The sequence below is a fragment of the Chiloscyllium plagiosum genome, chromosome 32, assembly GCF_004010195.1.
Source record: "Chiloscyllium plagiosum isolate BGI_BamShark_2017 chromosome 32, ASM401019v2, whole genome shotgun sequence".
In the NCBI taxonomy this organism is placed as follows: Eukaryota; Metazoa; Chordata; class Chondrichthyes; order Orectolobiformes; family Hemiscylliidae; genus Chiloscyllium; species Chiloscyllium plagiosum.
Genome location: NC_057741.1, coordinates 1,641,136 through 1,664,703, shown reverse-complemented (window position 1 = coordinate 1,664,703; position 23,568 = coordinate 1,641,136). Strand labels below are relative to the sequence as shown.

Here is a 23,568-nt window from a genome sequence, read left to right as displayed (position 1 = left end):
GGGAAGTTGTGCGCAGAGTCCGAGGAGATTGGGGAAGCGTGCAATGATTATTTTTGAGCATCATTCACACTGGAAAATGACAATGTTATCGAGGAGAATATTGAGATACAGGCTACTAGACTAGATGGGATTGATGTTCGCAACGAGGAGGTGTTAGCAATTCTGGAAAATGTGAAAATAGATAAGTCCCCAGGGCCAGTTAGAATTTATCCTAGGATTTTCTGGGAAGGCAGGGAAGAGATTACAGAGCCTTTGGCTTTGATCTTTATGTTGTCATTGACTACTGGAATAGTGCCAGAAGACAGGGGGATAGCAAATGTTGTTCCCTTGTTCGGGAAGGGGAGTAGAGACAACCCTGGTAATTATAGACCAGTTAGCCTTACTTCGGTTGCGGGTAAAGTGTTAGAAAAGATTATAAGAGATAGGATTTATAATCATCTACAGAGGAATAAGCTGATTAGGGATAGTCGTCATGGTTTTGTGAAGGGTAGGCCATGCCTCACAAAGCTTGCTGAGTTCTTTGAGATGGTGATCAAACATGTGGATGAGGGTAAAGCAGTTAATGTGGCGGATATGGATTTCAGTAAGGCATTTGATAAGGTTCCCCATGGTGGGCTATTGCACAAAATATGGGGGCATGGGACTGAGGGTCATTTAACAGTTTGGATCAGAAGTTGGCTAGCTGAAAGAAGACAGAGCAGGGGAGCTGATGGGAAATGTTCATCCTGGAGTTCAGTTACTAGTGGGGTACTGTGTAGATCTGTTTTGGGTCCGCTGCTGTTTGTCATTTTTATGACCAAGATGAGGGCCGAGAAGGATGAGTTAGTAAATTTGTGGATGACACTAAGATCGGTGGAGTTGTGGATAGTGTTGAAGGACGTTGCAGGTTACAGAGGGATATAGATAAGTTGCAGAGCTGGGCTGAGAGGTGGCAAATGGAGTTTAATGAAGGAAAGTGTGAGATGATTCACTTTGGGAGGAGCAACAGGAATAAAGAGTACTGGGTTAATACTAAGATTCGTGGTATTGTAGATGAGCAGAGAGAGCTTGGTGCCCATGTACATAGATCCCTGAAAGTTGCCACCCAGATTGATAGGGCTGTTAAGAAGGCATACGGTATGTTAAGCTTTTATTGATAAAAGGATTGAGGTTCGGAGCCATGAGGTCATGCTGCAGCTGTACAAAACTCTGGCATGGCCACACTTGGAGGCTTGCGTACAGTTCTGTTCACCGCATTATAGGAAGGATGTGGAAGCTTTGTAAAGTGTTCAGAGGAGATTTACTAGGATGTTTCCTGGTATGGAGGTAAGGTCTGATAAGGAAAGGCTGATGAACTTGAGGCTGTTTCCATTAGAGAGAAGAAGGTTGAGAGGTGACGTAATTGAGACATACAAGATAATCAGAGGGTAGATAGGGTTGACAGTGAAAGCCTTTTTCCTCGGATGGTGATGGCTCGCATGAGGGGACATAGCTTTAAATTGAAGAGGATAGACATAGGACAGATGTCAGAGGCAGTTTCTTTACTCAGTAGGGGCGTGGTACATACTGCCTACTACAGTCGTAGACTTGCCAACTATAAGGGCATTTAAATGGTCATAGGATAAACATATGGATGAAAATGGAACAGTGTAGGGTAGGTGGGCTTCAGACTGGTTCCACAGGTCAGCGCAACATCGAGGGCCGAAGGGCCTGTACTGCGCTGTCATGTTCTAAACTGGTTAGGGAAAGGAGTAAGCACGAGGGAGAAGTGCAGATGGCTGAAGCTGAGGCAAAGGGGTGGAAGCAAAAATGTATTATTTAAAAGCTGCAATGGATGTGATTCAGAGAGCAGCTCAGGAAAAAAGTAATAGTGCTGCTAATCACACACAGTGTCAGAAACAGATAGAAAGGCTGCACAGTTAGCTAGCTGCACAAAGAGGCATGACATGTGCATTTACACCCAAAATAGCTGATGAAGGCGGTGAAGGGGACATAGATTGGAATGGTTTGGTGGATGAAGTGGCTATGTATGGCTATGGTGACAGAAATCCCATACCAGAGGATCCTCTGGCAGCTTATGACCTGGGATCAAAGACCCCATTGGCGCCAGTGCCCCCTGACACCTTGTAACCACTAGAATGGGTGAAGGGGAGGACGGTGAGGAGGTAATGACAGTGACATATTCCACCCCATTAGGAATGCAGCAGTTGAGGGGGTATTGCCAAAGACATTGGTACATGTGCGCCCAGGGATGATCCGAGGGACCTGTTCCAAGGGGTTAGTCAACAGAGAGAAGTACATAGTTTAGATGATGCTGAGGAAAGAAAATTAATAATAATGTGCCTACATGCACATATATATTCTGCCTTATCAAAGCGAAAATTGGTAGATGCACAAATGTGGCTTTAAAAGACCAGGTGTTAACTCTCATGGGCGCTAACAGAGGGGATTCAGTGGAGGCACTAACAAAGTGCTATCAAAGGAAAGGTGACCATCACATTTGCATAATGCCTTTGGACAGTCTTTCATGGCATATATAGATAATTTCCTATAGATAATTTTTTGAACAGTAAAGGCATTAAGGGTTATGGTGAGAGGGTGGGTGGAGCTGAAACCATGACACGATCAGCCATGATCTTATTGAATAGCAGAGCGGGCTTGAAGGGCCAGATGGCCTACCCTTGCTCCTATTTCTTATATTCTTGTATGTACAGCCTTGGACAGGAACAACCTGGAGGAAGAGGCTAGGAGCCAGTGGCTGAGAACACTGGTATCGCATGGCACTAAGGAGTCAGGTGGGCATTACAACAGTTTGAACCCACTCATAACACACACACACAGAAGCCTGGGTGATCAGGAAGATCATCAGGGTATGGGAAAAGGAAACAACAAATTACCCAGGGCCTCTGTGGTATGGAGGATGCCTGTTGAAGATCAGACAGCAATCTGGAGAAATGAAGGGGGAGGGCATGCTCAGAGGGCACCTCTTCCAGCCTTCCAGATAGTGGGTAGATGTAGAGGCACAGGAAACATCTCAGGAATAGGGAGAACTCAAAGCAGGGGTGTACAAGTGCTAAACTTGTGGCCAAGAGGGACATTTTGCAAGAGAATGCCTGAATCCGAGATGTGAGAATGCAAGCCGTGAGGGGCCAGAGCCTACCTATGGAAGGACCGAACAGACCCAACCCCCAACGTGATGTGACGGAGATACTACTATCTTCGGCGATGTATCCTGAACTGAATGATGGTCATAGGCGTCTCCATTATGGACATGTGTTACATGATGGAATAAAGTGGGGAGACCCCTAGTGAATGGCAGGGTTGGAGGCTGCCTTGTTACCTTCCTTTGGGACATGGGGGTATTCCAAACCACTGTCAATATTACCCATGTCAATGATGCAAATTGGAAAATTCAAAGGAAAATCATTTTAAGAGACATTCACAAGTGGGACATGTGCGCGTACTGTTGGAGGCGTAGTATTGAAACTTTAAGTGAGATTAGATTACTTACAGTGTGGAAACAGGCCCTTCGGCCCAACAAGTCCACACCGCCCCACCGAAGCGCAACCCACCCATACCCCTACATGTACTCCTTACCTAACACTACGGGCAATTTAGCATGGCCAATTCACCTGACCTGCACATCTTTGGACTGTGGGAGGAAACCGGAGCACCCGGAGGAAACCCACGCAGACACGGGGAGAATGTGCAAACTCCACACAGTCAGTCGCTGAGGTGGGAATTGAACCCGGGTCTCTGGCGCTGTGAGGCAGCAGTGCTAACTGAGCCACCGTGCCGCCCACACGGTTATTACATTACCTTATTACATTACCTAGAGAATAAGAAAGCAGGACCCTGTCTCGATTTGGCAAATGCCTGTAGGCATGAGTAGGAAAAACTGTACTCGCATCCTGGTGGGGGAATATCAGGATAGGATATGCATGGTTGGGGTAATGCAGGTGAAACCAGGGCACATAAGTGATGACCCTGAAGTGCAATGACTCAGGGTCCTGACCCCAAACCATAGAAGCAATATGTTTTCTGAAATAAGTAGAAGAAGAGGTAGGGAAGGTAATAGAGTTTGAAACAACAAGGGATGCTGAGACAGCTAGCAGCCACTAACAATTCACCTATTTGGCCAGTGGGGAAACCGGACCATAGCTGGTGACTAACGACAGACTACTGAGCATTGTACAAACCAATCCCGTTAACAGCCCCCACCATAGCAACTAACCCAGAAACAGTCAAACAAAATGAGGATGTGCAGTGGTTCACGGTTTTGGACATAAGTAATAGGTTTTGGTCAATTCCTTTGGAGAGAGAGTGCCAGTATAAATTCACATTTACTTTCCAAGGCCAGCAATATACGTGGACGTCCCTACCACAGGGATTTTATAACCCCCATCCATATTTCACCAACGTCAAAGAGAAGTGTTAAAAAGGTTCTCAAAGCTTGAATGTCTGATGCAGTGTGTGGATGACGTGCTTCTACAGACTGAAAATAAAGAGCATTCTCAGCTGCTAAGTGAGTTGCTGCAGCTGTTGAATGAATTGGCTGCGAAAATAAACCCCAAGAAAATGCAGGTGATGAAGCACAAAGTTACTTACCTGGGAATGATTCTGTCACTGGGGAAGAGAGAAATTGACACATGAAGGACAGATTCCCTGTTTCATGGAACAACAAAGGGTTAAGATCCTTCCTAAGCTTAGTGGGATATTGCAGAGACCACATCAATGGATTCGGTACAAAACCGGCCCCTTTGATGGAGTTATTAAAAAAGAATACAGCCTGGGAGTGGAAAACAGAACACACACAGACCATAGCAGCTCTAAAGCATGCACTAGTTGTCGCACATGCTCTGAAAACCCGAACCCAATTGAACCATTTTCATTGGAAGTAGCCACCACAGACACCAGCCTCTTAACAGTTCTGTTACAAGAGACGTATGGGAAATTAAGACCAGTATCTTCACTCATGCTCTCACATCTGCTGGCTGTTTTTTGGGGAATGCAGCATTTAATCTACACAGTGGGGCTGAACCTACTTCCAATATTATCAGAATGTTGGAACAGCTTTTATTAGACAGAAGGATTAAAGATGGTATAGTTAGCCAAATTAGAATTGCTAGATGGACATTGTTGCTACAAGGAAGGGATATCACTGTAAAAGAAGAGAATGCTACCATCATGTTAGCAGACAACTTAGCATATCGGGAAAAAACACAAATGTCGATTGATGATAGCAATTGGTCCCAAGGGCCCATTTGTATCAAAATAAATGGGAGGCACCAAAGCAAGGAGGCAAAGGAAAAATTTCTGTGGATGGCTCCTCATCAGTACAGAAAGGAGAAAGAAGAACTGGGTGTGCGATATATATGAAGCATTTGCCCCTTTGGAAGATGAGAGGATTTGTCTCAGCAGATGGAAAGCCCATACCATTGGCTCCACTGTTAGGATACATCTTTGAAGAAGCACAGGGGAAAGGGTATGGGATCACAAAGGCAGAAGTTCCTTCAAAGCTATCTCCTGAAGGGAACAGGAAGGTTGGTGAGCTAGTGCTGTAAAGGGAGGGTGGGGGGAGAATGGCAGCCACCAGTTAAGGAAATCAGTAGCCAGAAGGAGAAATAAATAGAGATAATGGATTTAGCAGAGGAGCAAAAGAAAGACAGACAACTGAAAAAACTAATAGAAGGAGCAGAATCAGACGCATATAAAGCACCAGAGGGGATTTATGTTCAGGCCAGAGTGGTTTTATGTGGAGGAAAATTCATGCTGCCAGAGTAGGGACTAAATCAAAGAATCAACTGGTACCATGACTTATGGGGACATAAAAGGGCAGAGACTAACCTGGGTAAGATAAAGGAGGCATGCTGGTGGCCTGGAATGAAAGCTGATGTGGAACACTATGTTAAGAATTGTTTGAAATGTACATAGCATAACTCCGACAGGAACGTTAAGAAAGGGGCCCTCTGACATACTGGACCAGTAGAAGAGCTTGGACTAATTTACAAATAAACTACGTAAGACTGCTATCCCCCACTCCAGAAGGATACAAGTATATTCTGGTAATAATGGATACCTTCACTAAACAGGTGGAAGCTTTCCAGGCTACCATAAACACAGCCAGAAATACTGCAAAGATTTTGTTCGAACATGTACTCACTCGTTGATGTATACTCCAGAGAATAGAATCAGATCAGGGAAAACATTTTACGGCCCAAGTAATGAACAATATAATTACCGTTTTTGGGATCGACAGAGATTCCACATTAGATTAGATTTGATTCCCTACAGTGTGGAAACAGGCCCTTTGGCCCAACAAGTCCACACAGACCCTTCAAACAGTAACCCATCCAGACCCATTTCCCTCTGACTAATGCACCTAACTCTACGGGACAATTTAGCATGGTCAATTCACCTAACCTGCACAAAGCAGGAGGCTGGTAGAACACAGCAAGCCAGGCAGCATCAGGAGGTGGAGAAGTCGAAGTTTTGGTTGTAACCCTTTTTCAGGACTCGGACTGGGTGTAAGGGGAGCTGCAGATAAAGGGGTGGGGGGCAGGGTGATGAGATGGGAATAGGTGAAGACAGGTAGACCTGTTTGATCAATGAAAGGGATGGACCCAGTAGATGGCTGAGAGGAATGGAAGGCAGGGGGATGATAAGGGAAGGAAGGTTATTTGAAACTGGAGAACTCAATGTTGAGTCCTGCCGGCTGTAAGTTGCCCAGGCAGAAGATGAGGTGTTGTTCCTCCAATTTGCGGTTTGATTCGTTGCAGCAATGGTGGGGGCCAAGGATGGTCATGTTGGAAAGGGAGTGGGAAGGGGAATTAAAATGGACAGTGACTGAGAGGTCCGGTTAGCCCCTGCGAGCTAGGCTGAGATTCTTGCCGAAACATTCCCTTAGTTTACGTTTGGTGTCCCCAGTGTAGAGAAAACCACATCGGGAGCACTGGATACAGTCAATTAGGTTGGAGGAGGCAGTTCAACCTCTGTCTCACCTGGAAGGACTATTTGCAGCTCTGACTGGAGGTGAGGGGGGGTGATAGTTGCAGGGGAAGGTTCTGGGGGGTGGGGGGGTCAATGGCCCAGGGGGACAGTGGTGCAAACCAAGGATTGGCAAAGGGAATGGTTCTTGTGGAAGGCAAAGAGGGGTGAGGACGGGGAGATGTCCTCGGTGGTGGGGTTTAGTTGGAGTTGGCGGAAGTGTTTAAGGATGATGTGTTGGATGTGTATCTTTTCTGATTCCACATACCTTACAGACCACAGTTTAGTGGAATTATGGAAAGGATGAGTCGGACACTGAAAAACATGGCAGACAAAATGGTGCAGCAGCACAAGACAACCTGCCAGGTTGTTGTGCCCTACGTGTTGATAATAATTAGGAACACTGTTGCTTCATTCACAGGCTACATTCCTTATAAGCTCATGACAGGAATGGAGGGGTGGTAGGTTTGGACTTGTCCGAACCTGAGGTATTCAGCATTTTATTGGAAAAATAGGTACAACTGTTGGTGGAAACAGTAAAGGAGGAAGATTACATAGCAGCTCACCAAAAGGGGAAGAAGAAACAGCAAAACAAGGCTTATTTTGACGCAAAAGCCAGCCTGATAGAGTTGAGTCCTGGACAAAGTGTAATGATCAGAATATTAGAAGTGAGGACTGCAGATGCTGGACAGTCAGAGTCGAAAAGTGTGGCGCCGGAAAAGCACAGCAGGTCAGGCAATATCCTAGAAGCGGGAGAGTCGATGTTTCAGGCACAAACCCTTCATCAGGAATGTGGAGGGTGAAGGGGGCTGAGCGATAAATAGGGGGCTGGAGGGAAGGTAGGTGGGAAGGCAATAGGTGGATGCAGGTAGAGGTAATTGTGATAGGTCGATAGGGAGGGTGGAGCAGATAGGTGGGAAGGAAGGTGGACTAGTAGGACAGGTCAAGAGGGCAGTGCTGAATTGGAGTGTTGGATCTGGGATGAGATGGGGAGAGGGGAGATTTGTAAACTGGTGAAGTCAATGTTGTAGGATCCCGAGAAGGGGCACAGAACTTGCATGTCCCTGGAGGAGTGGGCTGGTGAGTTGAAGTGGTTGGTCACAGAGCAGTGGAGTTGTTTGGCTCCTTGAAGAACAGTTGAGCAGGAATGAGTTTAGGTAGGAAGAAAAGAGAATTGAAATTGGAATTAGGAGGGGCAGGATATGCATCAGGGGTAGCAACTATCCAGATCTTGGACATAGCAGAATTAGAAAGTCAGATACAACAGGATCTGGAAATGCTTAAGTATAAAACTGCTGATGACCGGGAAATGCAACCTTTGAACTGAGAATGACCTGAGTTCAGGTAATACATGAGCTGATCAGAACCAGTTGGTACCAACTAAATTCTGCAAAAAAGTAAGAAAGATGAGGTAACGCAAAAGCTTTATTTGGATGAGGAGCAATGTGGTAATGGAAGTCTCTGCTTCAGGGCCAATAAGATAAAGGCATGTGATAAGTGGACAAGCCTGAGCCAACAGGACAAAGACAGCACGAGTCAAGAGAGATAAGAAAAAGAGGATAAAAGAAGACCCTCGGAGCATGAAGCCAGCAAAAACTCCAAAGACCAACCATCACAGAAGCAGACTCCATGTCAAGGATGTGGTGACAACACCGAGAGAGAGAGAAAGAGAGAGAGAGAGAGAGAGAGAGAGAGAACAGCATCTGGTCAGCATTACCCTTGTTAGCAGCAGCAAGCAATTATCCTGATCGGGTAGATTAGATTAGATTAGATTACTTACAGTGTGGAAACAGGCCCTTCGGCCCAACAAGTCCACACCGACCCGCCGAAGCGCAACCCACCCATACCCCTACATTTACCCCTTTTAACCTAACACTACGGGCAATTTAGCATGGCCAATTCACCTAACCCGCACATCTTTGTGACTGTGGGAGGAAACCGGAGCACCCGGAGGAAACCCACGCAGACACGGGGAGAATGTGCAAACTCCACACAGTCAGTCGCCTGAGTTGGGAATTGAACCCGGGTCTCTGGCGCTGTGAGGCAGCAGTGCTAACCACTGTGCCACCGTGCCGCCCAGGGTATTAGCTTTTATATTCTGTGACTACTCAGGGAGTGTCAGAGGACTCTAGTGAGTATATAAATAGGTTCGAGCTCAGTTTATGGAAAAGTATATAAGCATGAATTTGTGATAAATCATTTAAGAAATATGGGCATTGTTTAATGCATTAATACAGTAACTTGTGAAGTTACAAGAATCGACTCTTGTCCTCTCTGTACATGCCAGCAGCTGCAGCTGGTGATTGCCGGACTCAAAATGGCATCAACAGTCCTGTCCACAAAACAGCATAAATCCAACTCGACCAAATACTGCTTCATCAGTCTTCTCTCAATTATCAGTAGAATGTTAGAAGATGTCATTCATTATGTTACTGGGCTAGCACTTAAACAGTGATAACCTGATTAGTGATAATTAGGTTGGTTTTTGCCAGGGCCACTCAGCTCCTAGCTTTATTACAGTCTTGGTCCAAATACAGACAAAAGAGCTGAACTCCAGAGTTGAGGTGCAAGTGATCACTCTTGACATCAAGGAAGCATTTAACCACCTAGGGCATTAAGCAGCCCAAGCAAAACTGAAGCCATTGGGAACTGGGGAAAGTTCTCTATTGGTTTATGTAATTTCTCATACAAAGGAAGATTGCTATAGTTGTTGTTGGCAGGAAGGCAGGAGGTTATCAATCATCTGAAGAGATCACTACAGCAATTTCTCCAGGCAAAGTCTAAAGCCTAATTATCTTCAGCTACTTCATCAATGGTCTTCCCTCCAGAAATGAGGGATGTTCACACCTGTTTACACACTCAACAGTTTGGTTCATGACTCCTTAGACACCTCCTCAGTTTGTGTCCATATGCAGAAAGACAATGCACAATATTCAGCTAGGGCTGATAAGTGGCACATTTACACGAAGCAATTTGCAGGCAATAACTACCTCCTGCATAATCTACCAGTCTTTTTTTTGATAAACTTTTAAGGCATTACCACTGTTGAACTCTCTACTGGCAACATCATTGAGTTTACCATTGACCAGAAATTGAATGGGACCAGCTATTTAAATATTGTGGTTACAACAGGTAGGCCAGAACCTGTGAATGCTGTGGTGAGTATCCCGTCTCTTGACTGCGAATGCCTGTTAAGGCACAATTTAGGAATGTGGTAGATACTGTCCACATCCTACCTGGATTAGTACAGCACAAACAACACTCAATAACTTAACATCATAAATGCAGGATAAAGGATAAAGCAGTTTGTTTGATTGACACTCAATCTTGAACATTCATTCCTTCCATCACTGACAGCAGAGTATAGCATGTATAAGATGGTACACATGAGTACTTCTGATTTGGAACACTGCATGCTGGGTGATGGGTACAGATCCAACAGAAGCCTTCAGTAGTGAATTGGATAAATACCTGCAAAGTGATGAGCTGAATGGTCTTGTTGTACGCTGAAGAACTTTATAATTCAATGATATGTTGCTCTTTTTTCTCATGTGCTCCATGGAAATTGCCCTGTTGTGTCCAGGGATGTGGCAGGCTAGGTTAATTTAGTCATGGTAACTCGCATTGGGTTTGGGTGGAATGCTCTTTAGAGATTCAGTGCAGACTTGATGAGCCGAATAACTTCTTTTGCACTGTAGGGATTCTATGATGCTGTGAATTGTTTTTTCCCTGTTTCTGATAATTGAGTGTTCAGATTGATGCAGAATTCAAATTGAATTATGATGATTTAAAGTTTTAAAGCAAAAGTGCAAACAAAGGCAGAAAATAAAGTGTGTCAAAAGTAATGCTTGCTGCTTGTGTGAGTATTAGTGCTTTCTTCTACATTGGGAAACATATTTCTGATCTTTACATGGTTACATCAAAACATTTTTAATGTTCATGTTCTTTGAATTTATCTTTCAGGTCACATATAAAAAATTAATGTTTTATAATGAATTTGAAACTTAGATGCTTGAAAAATAATTCAAGATAACAGAATAGATTTATTTACTTAGAACAAGAACATTTGCCTGAAAGGACAGAAGAATCAATGTCTACTGACATATGAGACCCAATACACTATACTCATGCAGGTAATTTCTCCCAAGGCTAATTATGTTTTGGGACAATCTCTTGGGGGGTGGACTTTTGTTCAGTGTGGAGGTTTGTTTGTAGGAAGGATGATTTCATTCAACAATAAATTAATATCCTGCTGCTTCTGAGCTTCCACTGGGAAATGTTTGCAGATTATCATTGCTAATCACTCATGCTTCTGCTATCTGATTACTTGAGTCAAGAGAATGACAAGCAGCAGTTCAAAAATAAAAGTATGTTTCTTGACTTTTAGAAGATGGGAAGTGAGAGATTGTAAGAAATTGGCGAAAGGTAGCTGATCTCACACTGTTTTTAACTATGGGTACACTGGAGGTCTAATAACTTCATGTTACACATTCAGATCAATTTGAGGATAGTGGGTGAAAATAAAGTCAGTTATTGTGACCAGACCATTGGCGTGCAGCATTGTTATCACCAAGACTGGTTTGATTAAAACAATGCTGAAATTTGTGATTTTCTAGAACAAAAATGATCACCTTTCCTTGCCTGAGTGATTCAATAATATACAGAAAACTATGATGTGTGATACTTTTTTGAAGCAACAAGAGGCACCTATAAGTCAAGAACAATGGACAAAATTGTGTTTTGGTAGTGTCTCTGTTCTGAGAGATGACAATCCATCAATGCTGAAACATTTCAGAATTTCTTAATGGTGAAAACACAGCAGTAGCTGATGTTCTTCAGGCTATTCACCAGCACCTTTTGGTAGAACCTATTGGTGAAGAATAGCGCCTGTCTTTAAGGTCTGTCATTACATGTCCAAATAGGCTTTTTAAAAAAAATGTATCACCTAGATGGAAAACTGTTCAACCTTAGTCACCTTTGTGCTAAAAATAAATTGACCTCCATAGACATGCATGTCCTACAATCTGCAGATGACTGCAATGTTGTAGCCCATTTTCCATTCAATGTGCAAGCCATTCTTGATGACTTGGATTCTGTACAAAAGAAACTTAGCTTCTCTTTGAATGTGATCAAATCAACAAACATACATCAACCCATACCTGGTTACCCCAATATTCCAACTCCTACTTATATTCCAGGAGAGATTCTGGAATACAGAAAATTCTCTTTTCACACCATAGTTCAGTTCTCATGCGATCTCACTTTATAAGAAAAGCATGCAATACCATGTTATAGCCAATGCAGGTAAGGAAAGTTTGTGTTCTACAAATATCGGTTTAAATTCAGCAGTCGTGTTACAGCCAATTTGTGTTGTGGAAACATGTCCCATAGGAGACCCACCTGTATGTTGAACACTTCCCATACGCTGGCAGCCACCTCTTTCAACAGGCCACCATTGATAAGAAGATCCCATAGAATCAGCAGTGCCAAATCAGCCTTGTATAAACTATGGCAGTAACTATTTGACAACAAAGCCCTTTGTAAATCATAAAAAGTCCTAGCTCTCCTTGAACGATGGCAGCATTGACATTAATCACTGGGAGGGGCTGGTTACCAATCACTCAAAATAGTGATCATTTTCTCAAGAAGTGCATCTTGATGCCTTAATGATGAGGCTGACCATGAAAGAAAAAGGAAGGAAAGGAAATAAATCATGCAGTCTGGATACCACTACCGCCTGCATGTAGTGTCCTCAAAGATCTTCATGGCAAGAATTGTTCTGCTCAGTCACATGAAAACCCATGCTTGGAACGTGCAGTGCTGAATAGATATCATGTCACCTGAATGCTAATAGATGTAGAATTGGCACTACATTTATAGGATTAAAGTCAAATCAATTCAATAAACAAACAAACAACAAATTATATAAGTGGCTATTCATTAAATATAGCTGCCTAATAAAGTCAGCCAAATAATACAATTTTTAAAGTAAAGTTGTAATATAATATGAATCCTTACTGTTACTTTCCCAATCAAGTTGATCATGAAATTATTGGATTATTCTAAAAAAAATCTGATTCAATAATATCCTCTAGGGAAGGAAATCCATTTGAGCCACTCAGCTCCTGACTTGATCATAGCCTTGGTCCAAGCACTGGACAACAAAACTGAAATTGAGAGAAAAGGTGAGAATACTTGTCCTTAACACCAAAGCACCATTTGATTGAATTTGAAATAAAGGAGCTCTATCAAAATAGAAGTCAAAGGGAATCAGAGAGAGATTCTTAGCTAATGGGAATAAAAATTAGCAAAAAGGAAGATGGTTTGTGGTTCATAGAGTCATAGACACCCACAGCACAGAAACAGGCCCTTTGGCCCAAACTGGTCCATGCTGACCAAAATGTCCATCAATGCTAACCCCATTTCCCTGCACTTGGCCCATATCCTTCTAAACTTTCTCTCTCCATGTATTTGTCCAAATGCATTTTAAATGTTAATGTACCCTCCTAAACAACTTCTGCTGGCAGCTCATTCCACATGTGTCCCACCTTCTATGTCAGGTTCCCTTTTATTCTTTCCCTTCAAACCTTAAACTGATGCCCTCTAGTCCATGATTCCCCAACCCTGGGAAAAAGACTGAGTGCATTCACCCTATCCATGCCTCTCATGATCTTATACACTTCTATAAGATACCCCCTCACAATCCTACGCTCTCAAGAAAAGAGTCCTAGTCTGTTCAACTTCCTCCTATAACTCAGCTCAAGTCCTGGCAATATCCTTGTAAATTTCTTCTGCACTCCTTCCAGTTTAATAACATCCTTTCTATAGCAAGGTGACCAAAACTGAACAAAATACTCTGAGTGTGGCCTCACCAAAGTCCTGTACAACTGTAACATAACTTCCCAACTTCTATACTCAATGCCCTGACTGATGAAAGCCAATGTGCCAAAAACCTTCTTCATTGCCCTGTCTACCTGTGACTCCACTTTCAGTGAATTGTGTGCCTGAACTCCAAAGTCCCTCTGTTCCACTACACCCCTTAAGCCCCTATCATTCACCATGAAACTCCTGCCTTGATTTGACTTTCCAAAATGCAAGACCACTCACTCATCTATATTAAAAATTACATTTGCCATTTCTCAGCCCACTTCCCCAGCTGATCAAGGGGCTGCTGCAATTTGATACCTTTCCTCACTGTCCACGATACCTCCTACTTTAGTGTCATTTGTAAACTTACTAACTCATCCAAGTTATTGATACAGATAACAAACAGAAATGGGCCGAGCACTGACCCCTGAGGCACTCCACTAGTCACAGGCCTCCGGTCCAATGTGCATCCTTCCACCATTGCCCTCTGCTTCCAACCATCATGCCAATTTTGTATCCAATTTGCCAGCTCACCCTGGATTCCATGCAATCTAACCTTCCAGAGCAGTCTACCAGGTGGAACCTTTTCAAAGGCCTTACTGAAATCCATATAGACAATGTCTACCGCCCTGCCCTTGTCAACCTTTCTGGTCACTTCATCAAAAAACTCTAACAAATTTGTGAGGCATGATCGCCCACACACAAAGCCATGCTGACTATTCCTAAACAAACCCTGTCTTTCCAAATGCATGTATATCTTATCTCTCAGAATCTTCTCAAGTAACTTACCCACCACAGATGTTCAGCCTACTGGTCTATAGTTCCCAGGATTTTCTTTGCAGCCCTTCTCAAATAAAGGCACAACCTTTGCTCCCCTCCAATCTTCTGGGACCTCACCTGTGGCTAATGATGATGCAAAACTGTCAGCGAGAGCCCCTGCAATTTATTCTCTAGAGAATAAATTGCAGGGGCCGTGGGCGGCATAGTGGCCCAATGGGCGGCACGGTGACACAGTGGTTAGCACTGTTGCCTCACAGCGCCAGAGACATGGGTTCAATTCCTGCCTCAGGCAACTGTCTGTGTGGAATTTGCATGTTCTCTCCGTGTCTGCGTGGGTTTCCTCCGGGTGCTCCGGTTTCCTCCCAAGGTCCAAAAATGTGCAGGTTAGGTGAATTGGCCATGCTAACTTGCCCATAGTGTTAGGAGAAGGGGTAAATGTAGGGGAATGGGTCTGGGTGGGTTGCACTTCGGAGGGTCGGTGTGGACTTGTTGGGCCGAAGGGCCTGTTTCTACACTGTAAGTAATCTAAAAAAATCTAAAAATCTCTTGCAGTGTTCTTGGATCTAAGTGGTCAGGACCAGGTGATTTATTCCCCTTCCCACATTCTAATACATCCAACATCTCCTCTACTGTGATATGGACTGTCCCAAGATATGACCACTAACTTCCCAAAGTCCCTACGTCTTCATGTTTTTCTCCATGATAAACACAGAGGAGAAATATTCATTGAGGACCTCATCCATCTCCTGCAGTTCTACATATACATGTCTACTCTGGTCCTTCAGGAGTCCTATTCTCTCTCTAGTTATTCTTTTTCCTTTAATATACTCAAAGGACCTCTTTGGATTCATCTTAATATTCTTAGCCAATGCAATCTCGTGCCCCCCATTTCACCCTCCTAATTTTCTTCTTCAGTAAACTTTTGTATCCCCTGTACACCTCCAGGGATTCCTTGATCCCAGCTGCTTCTACCTGGGCCATACCACCTCCTTTTTTCTGGTGAAAGCCTCAATATCTCTTGTCATCCAGGGTTCCATATTCCTGTCAAACTTGCCTTTCACCCTCACACGAACTCTCGTGATCTCACTTTTAAAGGCCTCTCACTTGGTTGGTTGCTGGACCACAGATCACCTGACCACAGAGACTCAGAGACAGCAAGTTCTGCAATAGCTGAGACATCCACCTCTTCCTGTATGTTCAAGTCTTAAACCTGGTACATGTATTTCAGCAGCACTCAACCTGCATCAACCCCCCTCATCCCAATCTACAAGGGAGCAAGGCTGTGCAGCTCATGCAGGCTTGTGGTTGGACAAGATTAGCAGCAAGCCACATGATCCTCTTCATAACCTCATTTCACTTTGAATTTAAGAGATAGTTTAAAATCTCAGTCATTCTTGCAGGAGTTAGACAAGTAATTGAAAGTTTTAGAACTCTGTTTTGTTTCAGACAATTTAAAAATGATGCTGCTAGAAATTCAATGCAACAGAAATATGAACGAAAAATTGAATAATAAAGTATTTTGTCAAAGCAGAAATATTTAGGAGAAGATGAGATATTTTGACATTTACTGGACTGGAAGAAAGACCTTCCATTATTATGGAACTCTATAGCTTCTGAAAAATTAAGGTTATGTTGCAAATTAATTGCACATTCTGTTCAATCAACGTTAGTGCCAAACTGTGGGCAGAATGGTGGGTCAGTGGTTAGCACTGTGGCCTCATAGTACCAGGGACCTGGGTTCTACTCCAGCCTCGAGCAACTTGTCTGTGAGGAGTTTGTATATTTTCCCTGTGTCTGCGTGGGTTTCCTCCCACAGTCAAAGATGTGCAGATTGGGTGAATTGGCCGTACTAAATTGCCCATTGTGTTCAGGGATGTGTAGGTTAAGTGCATTAGTCAGGGGAAATGTAGAGTAATAGGGTAGAGGGATGGCTCTGTGTGGGATACTCTTCAGAGGGTCAGTGTGGACTTGTTGGGCCAAACGGCCTGTTTCCATAATGCAGGGATTTTATGTATTGGTAAATTATCTTCCTCCTTTTACTGGCTGACAAAGATCCAAGGTGCAACATTTTGGAGACATTAATAAGACCTGCAGGCAACTGAAATACAAGCTTGGTCTTTAAAGTAGGGAATATTAGGTAACTTACCTGGTATTTCTACCTTATGTACAGACAGAATTTTTAATATAAAAATAGGGATCCAACAAAGGGCATCAGTGAAGACGATGAAGAAGAAGCGTTTGGCAATGGTTACTTCCTTTTTAATGTGTTTGCTGAATTCTGTTGCCATTGTACTGGTTTGATGAATATTGTAGAACATACTTCCATAGGAAAATACTATCACTATGAAAGCGACAAGGTTTACACCTGTGAAAACAAACATCATATAAACATGCATATAATTTAATAATAGGTTAATTGCTGACATTTAGGTTGTTTCATAACCTTTTCAAACTTCAAATTTTTTGACTATACGTTTTGATATTCACCAGAACAAGCCTGGAAGGAGCTAAATGTACAAACGTGGACATTGTTCTGCTCTAGCAGCGGAATCATGGCTACAGTACTTTCTCACACTTTAATGAGCATATTCATAATAAAGAACCGATATCTCATAGAATTGGTGCATTTCCTATCTTTATAAGTGATGGGAAGATGGAGGACAAGGCAAATAATTGGATAGATTGGCATCAGGAAATCTGACAGCCGTGAGCTCCCCACCATCTCAGCAATTAATTTCTGGGTGAAAGTTCCATAGTCAAAATTCCCAACCTGTCACCAATTAAGTCCCTTAAGTGCTCAATTAACAACAATCTAAAGGTTTCAACCTGCCACCAGTCCTATTATCTTTATTCCCTACGGGTGAGAAAAATAAATTTGTCCACTTTTAAATCCACCAAAACCTCCATACTTCCTTACTTCTAGTGTCAGCCTGCTCAAGAATTTCACATCCATCTTCCCCAATTCTGTACTTGCTTCCTCTTCCTCCCAAGGGAGTATCTCTGGACTTTGGAGTGCATCTAAGAAAAATTAAGAAACAGGGAAATTCACAGCTGATGTTGGAGAAATCTATATAGGAGAGCTCACAGTAGGGGAGCAGCTAAATGGATAGTTTTTAAGTGTAACCTTAGTGTTGGTCTTTGTAAATCTACAATAGTGAGTGGAGCGAATTCTTTTTTTGATTATATGTTTTATTGAGACCTGTCTTTTGATTAAATTTAAAAAATATAAAAGATAGGTACTAAGTTAGCCTAGAGCAATATTTTGCACAGCAGTGCTATTTTCTGGGTCTGTTTGCTAAGGTGCAAAGATGGTTTTTTTGTAGAGTGGTATGCTCTTCCTATCAGATCTGGGGAATTAGTCAGAGTTTCAATGTTACTGATGATTATGTCTGCAGGAAGTGTGTTTTGTTGCAAATCCTAATGGATTACATGGATTGGCTGGAGCAGCAGTTACAGGCAATGAGGAATTTACAAAAGGTAAGAGGTGTGATGGATGGCTGTTAAAGGAAGGAAGAAAAACCACCGATACAGTCAGGTAGATAGGTTACCTCCAGGCAAGGTAGGAGGTGGAGGCAGGTTGTGCAGGAGTATCTTGTGGCTATCCCCATCTCTTAACAAGTATGCTGTTTTGGTAAATGTAGCAGGTGATGGACTTTCATGGACAGCCAGGTTTCTGGTACCGAGACTGGCTCAAATGTAATGAGGGGAACGTCAGGTTCCAAGCAATCGTCCGTGATAGGGGATTCTCTCGTCAGAGGCACAGACAGATTTTTCTGTGGCTGACAGCGGTAAATCAGAATGCCTTCCTGGTGCCAGGATCAAGGATATTTTGGAGAGGGTGCACAATATCCTCAAAGGAGAGAGGGGTATACATTCAAACTAACAACATAGGAAGAGAAAAGGATGACATTCGGAGGTGAGAACATAGAAAGTTACACAGGAATTTAAAAAGGAGGTCCTGGAGGGTAGTAATATCTGGATTATTCCTGGTGTCACAAGCTAGTGAAGGTAGAAATAGGAGGATAGAGCAGTTGAATGCATGGCTGAGGAGCTGGTGCAGGAGAAAAGGCTTCACAATTTTGGATCATTGGAATCTCTTCTGGGTGGAAGTGACCTGCATGAGAAGGATGGTTTGCATCTGAATTGGAAGAGGTCTAAAAAAATACTGGTAAGGGATTGAAAAATACAGCAGCACCTGCTCAGCAACAAACTACTCAGTGACACCGAGTTTGAATTTCGCCAGGGTCACTCAGCTCCTGATCTCACTACAGCCTTGGTTCAAACGTGGACAAAAGAGCTGAATTCCAGAGGTGAGGGGAGACTGACAGCCCTTGACATCAAGACTGCATTTGACCAAGTATGGCATAAAGGAGCCCTAGCAAAACTAGAATCAATGGGTATCAGGGGCAAACACTCTGTTGGTTCGAGTCATACCTGGCACAAAGGAAGATGGTTGTGGTTGTGGAGGGTCAGTCATCTCAGCTCCAGGCCATCTCTGCAGGAGTCCCAACCTTTCCTCTGTCATAAGGTCAAAAATGGGGATATTTGCTAATGATTGCAAAGTGTTTGGCACCATTTGCAACTCCTCAGATACTGAAGCAGCCCGTGCTCAAATGCAACAAGATCTAGACAATATCCAGGCTTGGGCTGACAAGTAACATTCACACCACACAAATGCCAGACAATGACCATCACCAATAAGGGACACTCTAACCACTGCTCCTTGACAGTCAACGGTATTACCATCAATGGATCCCCCACTGTTAACATCCTTGGATTACCATTGACCAGAAACTCAACTAGATTCACCACATATAATAAGTGGCTACAAAAGCAGGTCAGAAACTAGTGATACAGCGGCGAGTAACTCACATCTTGACACCCCACAATCTATCCAGGCACAAATCAGGAGTGTGATAGAATACTCCCCATTTGCCTGGATGAGTACAGCTCCAACAACACTCAGGAAGCTTTACACCATTCCAGAACAAAGCAACCCGCTTGATTGGCACCACATCTACCAACATTCCATCCCTCCACCACCGGCGCGTAGTAGCAGCAGTGTGAACTATCTACATGACGCACTGTGGAAATTCACCAAAGGTCCTTAGCACCTTCCAAACCCATGACCACTTACATCTAGAAGGACAAGGGCAGCAGGTACTTAGGAACACCACCACCTGCAAGGTCCCCTCCAAATCACTCACCATCCTGACTTGGAAATATACCGCCGATCCTTCATAGTTTTGGGACAAAATCCTGGAATTCCCTCCCTACTGGCATTGTGGGTGAACTTACCACAAGTGGACTGCAGCAATTCAAGAAGGTAGCTCACCAGCACCTTCTCAAAGGCAAATAGAGATGGGCTATCAATGCTGGCCAGCCAGCGATGCCCAAGTCCCACAAATGAATAAGGCAGATTTGCTGGACCTGTTTGGGAGGATGGGGGGGTGGGGGTGAGACCCAGGGAGAAAGTGAGGAAAGAGACCAGTCTGAGACTGATTCGATTGGGAAAAGGAGCAAGTCAAACAGTCAGGACAGGTAGGTACATCAGAGAGCGGGGTAGGACTGATTAAACTGTATTTATTTCAAAGCAAGAGGCCTAACAGGGTAAGCAGATAAATCGGGGTATGGTTGGAAACATGAGATTGGGGTATCGTAGCAATTGCAGAGGCATGGTTCTGGGTATGGACAGGACTAGCAGCTTAATGGTCCAGGATAAAGATGCTATACGAAGGATAGAAAGGGTGGTAAGAGAGGAGGGGGAGTGGTGTTTTTGATAAGGGATAACATTACGGCTGTACTTAGGAAGGATATTCCTGGGGATACGTCCAGGGAACTTATTTGGGTGGAATTGAGAAATAGGAAAGGGATGACCACTTATTGGGATTGTACTATAGACTCCCAATAGTCAGCACAAAATTGAGAAACAAAATTGTAAGGAGATCGCAGTTATCTGTAAGAATAATAAGATGATTTCTGTAGAGAATTTTAACTTTCCAAACATAGACTGAGACTGCCATAGAGTTAAACGCTTGGAAGATTTGTTAAGTGTGTACAAGAAAATGTACCTATTAGAGAAGGTGCAAAATATGACATACTCTTGGAAAATAAGGCAGGGCAGGTGATTGAGGTGTCAGTGGAGGAGCACTTTGGGGCCAGCGAACATAATTCTATTAGTTTTAAAATACTGATGGAAAAGTTTAGACAGGATCTAAAATTTAAAGTTGTAAATTGGAGGAAGGCCGTTTTTGATGGTATTAGACAAGAACTTTCAAAAGTAGCGAGTTTTGAGAAGATTTGTAGCTCAGGTTGAGGTTTTGGATGTAGGTTTGCTTGCTGAGCTGGAAGGTTCATTTCCAGAAGTTTTGTTACCTTACTAGGTAACATCTTCAGTGGGCCTCAGGCGAAGCAATGCTTAAAATTCCTGCTTTCTATTTATATGTTTGGGTTTCTTTGGGTTGGTGATGTCATTTCCTGTGGTGATGTTATTTCCTGTGGCGAAGTCACTTCCAGTTCCTTTTCTCAGGTGGTAGATGGGGTCTAAATCGACGTGTTTGTTGATAGAGTTCCAGTTGGAATGATATGCTTCTAGAAATTCTTGTGTGTGTCTTTGTTTGGCTTGACTTAGGATGGATGTGTTGTCCCAGTTGAAGTGGTGTCCTTCCTCATCTGTATGTGAGGATACTAGTGAGAGAGGGTCATGTCTTTTTGTGGCTAGTTGGTGTTCATGTATCCTGGTGGCTAGTTTTCTGGCTGTTTGTCCAATGTAGTGTTTGTTACAGTCCTTGCATGGTATTTTGTAAATGACATTAGTTTACTTGTCTGCATAGGATCTTTCAAGTTCATTAGCTGCTGTGTTAGTGTGTTGGTGGGTTTGTAGGCTACCGTGATGCCAAGGGGTCTCAGTAGTGTGGCAGTCATTTCTGAGATGTCTTTGATGTAGGGGAGAGTGGCTCGGGTTTCTGGACGTGTTTTGTCTGCTTGTTGGGATATGTTGCTGAGAATTTGGCATACTGTGTTCATTGGGTACCCATTCTTTTTGAATAGACGGTATAGGTGATCTTCCTCTGCTCTGCGTAGTTCCTCTGTGCTGCAGTGTGTGTCGGCTCATTGAAATAATGTTCTGATGCAGCTTCGTTTGTGGGTGTTGGGATGATTGCTTCTGTCGTTCAATATTTGGTCTATATGTGTTGTTTTCCTGTAGATGCTGGTTTGAAGTTCCCCATTGGCTGTTCGCTCGACTGTGACATCTAGGAATGGCGGTTTGTTGTTGTTTTTCTCCTCTTTAGTAAATTTTATGCCAGTAAGGGTATTATTGCTGGCCTCTACATTGTTTCGTTTAGCGATGACAAAGGTATCATCCATGTAGCGGACCCAGAGTTTGGGTTGGATGGTTGGCAGAGCTGTTTGCTCAAGTCTCTGCATTACTGTCTTTATACAGACAACAAGCAAAACTAATGTCATTTACAAAATACCATACAAGGACTGTAACAAACACTACATTGGACAAACAGGCAGAAAACTAGCCACCAGGATACATGAACACCAACTAGCCACAAAAAGACATGACCCTCTCTCACTAGTATCCTCACATACGGATGAGGTAGGACACCACTTCGACTGGGACAACACATCCATCCTAGGACAGCCAAACAAAGACATGCATGAGAATTCCTAGAAGCATGGCATTCCAACCGGAATTCTATCAACAAACACATTGATTTAGACCCCATCTACCACCCCCCTGAGAAAAGGAACAGGAGGTGACTTCACCACAGGAAATAACATCACCGACCCAACGAAACCCAAACATTTAAATAGAAAGCAGGAATTTTCAGCATTGCTTCGCCTGAGGCCCACTGAAGACATTACCTAGTAAGGTAACGAAACTTCTGGAAATGAACCTTCCAGCTCAGCGAGCAAACCTACATCCAAAAGTTTCAAAAGTAGATTGGGGATGGATGTTTGCAGGTAGAGGGACAGCTGGATTGATAGTAAACTGATGAAGTGGTGCATTGGATTTGTCTGCTTTTGAGTACAGAACATGTCTGGGCAATTCTCTGCATTGTCAGATAGATGTCAGTGTTATGCCTGCACTGAAACAGATTGGCTAGAGGCATGACAAATCCTGGAACACATACCTCCAATCTGTGTTAACTACATGCATGCTAATTGCTAAACCAAGTAGCTCTGGTGTGTTTTGCATCAGAAGAATGTGCATGAGCTCTAGAAGCCATTTTGGAACCTTCACTCACAGGGACCTCCAAAAGCTCTGCAATGCTGTTTCTAAACACAGATTCAGTACTTGGGTATCATCCAAGAGATTTACAGTTTAAAAATAGCATATCTGGAGGAATTTAAGCACTAGCCAGGGAAATATTGTTCATTTCATCTCAAATAAGGTCTTAGAAAACTCAAGGGGGATTCCTGATGAAGGGCATTTGCCCAAAACATCGATTTTCCTGCTCCTCGGACGCTGCCTGACCTGCTGTGCTTTTCCAGCACCACTCTAATCTTAGAAAACTCATGCCTGCTGACAGCAGCATGAAGTTCTCTGATAATTTTACAGATGTTCCAGAATTTTACACTGGATTAGTAATTGATCCAAGATGGTATTGATCACTTTTTCCAAAAAGTCTGGAGAATGAAGGATAAAGTACATTTATATACTGCCTTTCAGATATGCTTTAGAGCTGAAAATGTGTTGCTGGAAAAGTGCAGCAGGTCAGGCAGCATCCAGGGAACAGGAGAATCGACATTTCGGGAATGAGGAAAGTTTGTCCAGCAGGCTAAGATAAAAGGTAGGGAGGAGGGACTTGGGGGAGGGGCGTCGGAAATGCGATAGGTGGAAAGAGGTCAAGGTGAGGGTGATTGGTCAGACGGGGGGGGGGGCGGAGAGGTCAGGAAGAAGATTGCAGGTTAGGAAGGCGGTGCTGAGTTCGATGGATTTGA

At 43.4% G+C, this 23,568-nt stretch overlaps 1 protein-coding gene across 1 annotated transcript in view; it reads right to left on the bottom strand.

Annotated features, from left to right (window-relative positions):
* rxfp1 (relaxin family peptide receptor 1) overlaps positions 1-23,568 on the bottom strand; it is a 123,451-nt gene that overhangs the window by 6,279 nt on the left and 93,604 nt on the right. The window contains 1 exon segment of the mRNA XM_043673942.1: positions 16,760-16,978. Within this exon segment, the coding sequence (XP_043529877.1) occupies positions 16,760-16,978 (219 nt within the window).